The sequence below is a fragment of the Ambystoma mexicanum genome, chromosome 1q, assembly GCF_040938575.1.
Source record: "Ambystoma mexicanum isolate Mex_15411 chromosome 1q, UKY_AmexF1_1, whole genome shotgun sequence".
Lineage (NCBI taxonomy): Eukaryota > Metazoa > Chordata > Amphibia > Caudata > Ambystomatidae > Ambystoma > Ambystoma mexicanum.
Window position 1 is genome coordinate 807993239 of NC_090922.1, and position 7044 is coordinate 808000282.

Sequence of the window (7044 nt, forward strand, 5' to 3'; positions counted from 1 at the left end):
GTGTCGGGCTTCATTGATGATACCAAGCCTTTCCACACACCCCTCCTGCACACGCTCTATATTTAAAGGGGAATAGCATATTTGTGCATGCCAAAGCAGTTCCGGTCCTGTCCCTATGCCGTCAAACCCATGCATTATGGAGGAAAGGGGACTACGGACTAGGAATACTTCAGTGACTACGGTGAGTAACGTTATTTTTTTATTTTTTAACTCTTCCGGCCCTCCTGTGCTTTGGTCCCCTGGCACTTGTCGTCATGTGAAGCTTCAGTCAGTTTGGTGTCCTGCTTCAAATCCCCAGGCGCTCAATTTTTTAGTGCTTGGGGTGAGATCACCAGAGGAACTCCTGTACAATGTGCGATGCCCCGACTCCAAGCTTTCTAAAAACAGACTTTCCGGGTGCTGCAAGATTTTCCTCAAGTTTCCTCCAGGGCATTTGAAGGCTTTCATGCATTGGATGGCCAAGACAGATAAGGTAAGTGGTCATCTTTTTTTCAGAGCACCCCAGGCAGTGGGCTCCTTCCGTGGGAGTTACTCACTGGATCCTCGCACCAAGGCCAGTTCTCAGGCTGTAAAGGCCACTGGTGCTAGCGCCGAAAGGTCAACCGACTATACCAGAACTGGCTCAGAGGGGCCATGTGGTTCTTTTACCAGTCAAGAGTGAGGGGAATTAGAGCTCTAATGCTGGGTGTAGGCCTGAGTGGCGACTGTTCGTGGAAGGACTACCATGCCAAGGCCAGAGGGTGCTATGCCTCCCACAGCACCCGCCAAGGTCCATGAGGACACAGCCTTGGCTCAAGGGCTCAGTTGGGCCTTTCTTCTAGACTCAAGTTGTCTGCACACACCTTCAAATCTAGTCAGAGTGGTCAAAATGGCAGAAGGCACGGGGTTCCACAGTGGGCACAACAGATGACGAGCCGCCACCTTATGGTGGATCCTCTGCCTTGGAGGTGGCGACCCGATCGACAAGCAGGGTTAGCACTTCTGCTTAATCTGATCACAGTCCTTCCAGGCATGATTCCTCCCACATGGTGAAGTGGACAGTGGTTAAGGTACTGTGGTAAACCTCATACCCCTCAGTCTTCTAGTTCCTGTAGGTATTCTGGGGCATGCACTTACAGATCCAGGCATAGACGCTGGGCGCCACCTTGACCTATGTTAACCGCAACTTCTGCTATGCAACATCAGGCTCCCAAGCCCTCACAAGCAGGCTGTAAAGAGCGTTTCTTTGGCAGGTTTATTGGGTTAATTAAATCTCAACAAATGACCTAAATCCTCAAAGATTTGATTTGAAAGATTGTGCCTCATAAATTGCAACACCCTCCAATATCCCCTTCAGTACCACCACTGTTGCATGTTACAGGGCCTCCAGCACCCACTCAGCAGCACAGGTGGCATGCCTTTTCTGCCAGCTTTCCTGGAGCTTACCATTCGGCAACCTATGGCATTCTAACACTGCTGGATATGGGGCCTCCCTCAGACTGGGAGACACTTTTTTCGGCTTCTATTGGGGACCAGTCATATGACAAACCATCAAGTCCGCAGCATAAGATGGATAACGAGAATAAGGGTGATACTCATCATCTGCCAAAAATAGTCCCTGACTGGAAGGAGGGATTGGCAGAGTTCCTGGGTTTCTGTTTCCCGGGAAGAACATCCGGAGGCAGGGGTTCTTGCTGAAATTCTCATGCTTCAAGCCACTAACCACACGAAAATGCCTTTGCAAAAATAATGTTTTGGCCTTACCGAAGAATATATGGCAGAAGTCTCAGTCTTATTCTACCCAGCCGGCCAATAAAAAGCTGGATGCTAGAAAAAGGCAGTTGGATGGGGAGTCCATGCTTTTGCCCTCATCCACAGCCTGATTCCTTGGTCATGGTGGTGGCTTTGCTTTATGCCATGCCTGCCTCAGCGACACCCTCTGTGTCATCATCATCTGATTCGATTTAGTCTAAGGAAGACAAAGTTCTGGAAGCTTATGGCTATAAAGTATATGCAAATACAAGGTTGCATTTAAGGTCAAAGTAACGCTGACTGGATCCTCTGCAGCTAAAGAAAAGCTTTAGAGGAGATTGCAGATTTTTATATTGCATCTGCCACTGAACCGCTAGGGAGCATTCAAAGCAGATGATCGAGAGGCAAAGTTAGTGGGACAGGATCTGCTTGAATCGTCGCGAGCCTGGGTATATGTATTGGCACAAAAATGAGGGGTTTTGTCTGGATGCATGCTACTAGATTCACGTTGGACTTGCAGGATTGTATTGTAGATCTGCCCTTCAATGGCATTCACCTATTCCATTCCACTGCTGATGATAAAGTAAGAAAAAGGCCAGCTCCAAACAGCTAAATCACTGGCTAGTTTATCCAAAACAGCAGCAAAATCTTTTGGGCAACTTCAACCCAGAACCGAGAACAGATCCAGATCTTCTGGTGGTTTTCGGGGGTTAATGAAAGATCAAAGCAACCAGAGAGATCACAGGCGTTAACAGCAGCATACACCTCTGAAAGCTTTTTTTCGCTCCCTACTTCTTCACCCTCTGAATCTAAAAAACAATGAGAATGGTGTCTGTGTCCACAACTGCCCATTAGGGGGCAGATTGGCTTGTCATTCGGAGTATTGGTGTCACCAGTTTCAAGATCCCTGACTCCATTTCCTGGTTTCTGTTGGATTCCGATACCCATCCCTTCCCAGCCTCCTGCCTCTCATCCACTTGTACAGATAGGCTATCCAGTTCTACTCATGGAAGTTGCACAGCTGCTTCAAGCAGTCAAAGCAGCCAAATCAGGTCCTTTAACGGACAGGGGCCACGAGTTCTGCTGAAAAAATCTTTCCAGTTCCAAAATAAAAGAAGTTGGGCTTGCGAGTAGTTCAGGACCTTTCCTTCTTGAACTTATACCCACCCCAAGGAAAAATTCAAATGGTGACGCCGGCTTAGATTGTGGAGTCCCTTTGTCCCAGGGATTTGATGTGCTCCCTGGACCTGAAGGACCCTAAATTGCACATTCCAATATGGCAACCTCACTGGAGGTTTCTTCACGTCTCAGTTATGGGACGACATTTCCAATATAAAATCATGCCTTTCCAACTCTGTTCAGCCCCTCACATGTTCACAAAGATAACTAATTCCATTGCATTCCTTTTGTGGAACAACAGCAGACATATTTATCCTTATCTGTATGATTGATTAATCAGAACCATCATGATTGGGCAAGTCGGAACTAAAACCTTCCCAGAGATTGACCTTCATTGAATTCATCTGTGACACACTGAAAGAGTGTTTTCCACCGTGGACAGATACAGTCATTCTTTGAATCCTGCACCACTTTCTGAGCAGGTAGGTGCTTTGTTCTGGTGGTTTCAGCATCGATTGGGGCTACTAGCAATTTAGCTACTAACAATTCCACAGGCCATGCTCTGGATGCAGCATATTCAGCTTCACCTAGTGGCTTCTTAGGACCAGGAAAAGGGAGACCAGACAAAATATCTATTACCATTGCCTTAAGACAGTATCTCATTTGATGGAAGAATGAGCACAATCTAATGAGCGTGTCACCTTCTTACCCTATGACAATCATGACAGATCAATCTCTGGAGGAGTGATAGTGGGGTAAGCTGATGCCTCATTCACCCACACTCTGCACAGGTCTCACAAAGTCCAGGCATAAACCTCCTGGAGCTAAAAGCCATCTGGCTGGCTCTGAAGTCGTTTTTACCTCTCGTTCGGATCAGGATGGTGCTCATCAGGCCAGACCGGTCCATGTTCTATATATCAACATGTCCCCTCCCATGTGCCAGCTGGCCGCCCAAATCTGTGAATTAACCTTTAGTATGTTCCTTCAAGAAGTTCACCTTCTGGGAGACAGCAACAAAGAGGCGAGTAACTGAAATAGGAGATTCATCTGTAGGCCCTACAGTCTTTGTTTGAGCTTTGGGGATATCCAGAGGTGAATACAAGTGCCTTTGTTTCACCTCGCGGGAAGTCCAGGGTGAGGGGTTGATAGGAGATGTGTTCAAGATTCCTTGGCGCAATCCCTGTCGTTGTGCATTCCCTGCAACTTCGCTTCTTTAGATGGAAATGTGCACATTTTGCTCATTAGTGGGATGCAGAATGGTACTAGTGGCTACTTCGTGGCCATCCGGGGTTTGGTTTTTGGACCTGATTCATCCAGTGAGACTTGGACCATTTAGGCTGGAATTGGGACTACTGGCACAACAGAGGGAGGGGGGATCTTTCACCTTGCTCCCTAGCCATAGTAGCCTGGTTCCTTAAAAATGTACATTATGTCATCTAGGCTGTCTGAGAAAAATCCACAAATTATTCAACAGGCCAGAAAATGCTCTAGCTGTGCTCAAAACAAGAGCAAATGGTGCTGTTCTGTTTTTGGGCGGAAGAAAGAAACATAGAACCTCTGTCCTGTTCCTTGAATGATGTCCTATCTTTTTCAGCACTATTGGGTTCATGTGGATATGTCTCGTGCCTATCTGGCCGCTGTAGGGGCATACAGGAACTACTTTTCTTCCTCAAACCCAGTGGTTAAAAGGTATCTTGAGGGATTGTCCAGAATGTACCATCTGGTCAGGTGTCGTCACCTGGTGTGGCACCTTAATAATGTGCTGACAGCCTTAGCTTATAAAACCTTTAAGCCAATGTCCTTGGTAGACATCAAATTAGTGACATGGAAAACAGCACTCTTCGTGGTGCTAAAATCAGGAAGGGGAGGAAGCAAAATAAAGATCCTGTCTGCATCAAAGCCTTGTACGATCTTCCACATAAAATTGGGTTCTTATATCATGTTTCATGCCGGAGTCCGGCCTGTAAGCACAGGACTGGGATTCGATCCTGTGCTGCTGGGCATTTTCTTGCTTCAAGGCAAGCATGTTACCCCTGACCTATACTCCAGGCCCAGATACCCCGGCGCATAAATAAGGTGATGCGTTGCACCCCTCCCACGTTCTTACCAAAGGTTCTTTCCGCATTCCATATCAATCAGGAGATTGTTCTACCAATGTTTTTTCCCAAATCACAATTTGATGCTGACAAAACTCTACATTGGGCCTCATTACGAGGTCGGCGGCTACCCGCCGGTGTCACCGGCGGGTTGCTGCCGCTCCCAAAACACTGTTTCCGGCACCTGACTTCCCGGTGCCACTGGGTCATTACAAGTCCCGGTGGCGCAGAAGTCAGGCGTCGGATTTGGTATGGCCCCATTCCAGTGACGTCCCATAGGACTCCATGGGGATGGGGACTCGGGTGCTTCCGTGTCAACTCAGAGTCAGATCTGCCAGGCGCAATGGACCCTGCAGGCAGACTTGGAGTGTGGCAGTCCGGAAACAAGGGTACCAGTAAGCTTACTGGCACCCATGTTTCCAGACCGCCACACTCATAATGAGATCCAATGTCTTGAAGTTACGAGGGCGCTGATGTTCTACCTCAGTAGAGCTAAAAATTTCAGAAAGTCTTATGTGCTCTTTATCACTTTAAGAGGATCTTCCCCGGTTAAGCAAACATTGAAGGCTTCCATCGCCAGTTTGATGGAGGCTGGCATTGTGAAGGCATATAAAGCTCAGGAAAGGGCTCTGCTGGCAGGCATGCATGCACATGCTGTACGGGCAAAAGCTACCACTGTAGATTTTCAGTGACAAGTCACCTAAGGAAAGCAGCGACATGAACCTTGTCCTCAAATATTACTGTCTTGATTTCAGTTCCAAGGCTGATGCTGCCTTCCGGCAAGCGGTCTTGAGGAGCTTGATTGTGTCTATTAATCATTGATGGGTCGTCCGCCCGTGATAGTTGGTGCGTTGAAATAACCCAGACAGTATGGAGGAAAGGGGACAGGATGTAAGAGTTAGGAAAAGTTACTCACTATAGTGACTACTGTACTCCTAGTCCATAGTCCCCTTTCCTTCAAATGCCCCCCGCCCTCCTTCCCCATGGGTTAATTACTGCAGTTAGCAGTCTTGCATCCGATGTAGCAAAAGAGGGACTGAGGTGAGGCTCTTGAGGGCAGGGCCAGCAGGCATTGGCCAAGTTCTGCTAATTTAAAGGGGAAAATCATATTTTTGCAGTTCAAAAGGCTATGGTCCTGTCCTCTGTCAGGCACGGTGCTACAGTATGGAGGAAAGGGGACTATGGACGAGTATAGTAGTCACTAAGGTGAGTAACTTTTCCTTTCATTCGGAACAGTTTGCAGAAGTTAACATTGAGATACCTACATATTTGGGGTACAAGAAGAATATGTTTAGTAAGTTGCTTTTTTTTGTCACCATTCAACAGGTCCTTCCTGCCCCCCATGTGAAGCTAAACAACAACCACATATACAATAACAATGGTTATGGTGTGACTATTGTTCAGCCAGATGAAAAGTTCTGCTCCTCTGTAGACGAAACTCTGGGAGGGGCTGCAGCAGGAGACAAGAAAGAAGAGGACACACTTTCTAAAGCAATCCAAAATCTCAGTCTAGAGATGGCAAACAACAAGTTAGAAGCAAACACAATGGGAGATATTGGAATTGTTTTCAGTTGAGCATGCAGACCATAACTATGTTTGAAATATTCCACTTTTATTACAGTTGCCATATTGTAAAGCAATGAAATTTATGCAGCAATTTATTTGATGTTAAGTATTAAATACATTAAATATACACATATATTTTTTGTTGAAAAGTGTTGTATTATTTTTGATTGACATAGATTTCTTAATAGTTGCCTTTTGATATTGAGTGATTTAACCCTCCTGTGTACATGTGAGTATTGTCTGTTTTCATATTATTCAACCTTTCTCCTGCATGTGGTCCTTTACAGAATTATGACTAATATTATTAAATATTCATATTCCCCACCATCAGATTGAACCCTAGAAGATTTTCAAAAATGAATAGTAATAGCAAATGTTTTTACTTTTTAGGCTTCTACATTTGGGGATACATCTAAATGAAAATACAATAAAACATACAGCAGGAGTCATCAGATCAGTAATCCAACGTCTTATATTCTTAGGAACTTGATCTGTAGCCTTGACAAATCTTTATCTCCATATTCAGTTACTC

The 7044-nt window shown here is 45.9% G+C and overlaps 1 protein-coding gene across 1 annotated transcript in view; it reads left to right on the forward strand.

Annotated features, from left to right (window-relative positions):
• SHCBP1L (SHC binding and spindle associated 1 like) overlaps positions 1-6661 on the forward strand; it is a 1561452-nt gene extending 1554791 nt beyond the window's left edge. The window contains exon 10 of the mRNA XM_069635012.1: positions 6273-6661. Coding sequence (XP_069491113.1) covers positions 6273-6521 — 249 coding nt within the window. The 3' untranslated portion in view covers positions 6522-6661. The remainder of the gene's footprint in view (positions 1-6272) is intronic.
• Positions 6662-7044: the final 383 nt, after the last annotated feature.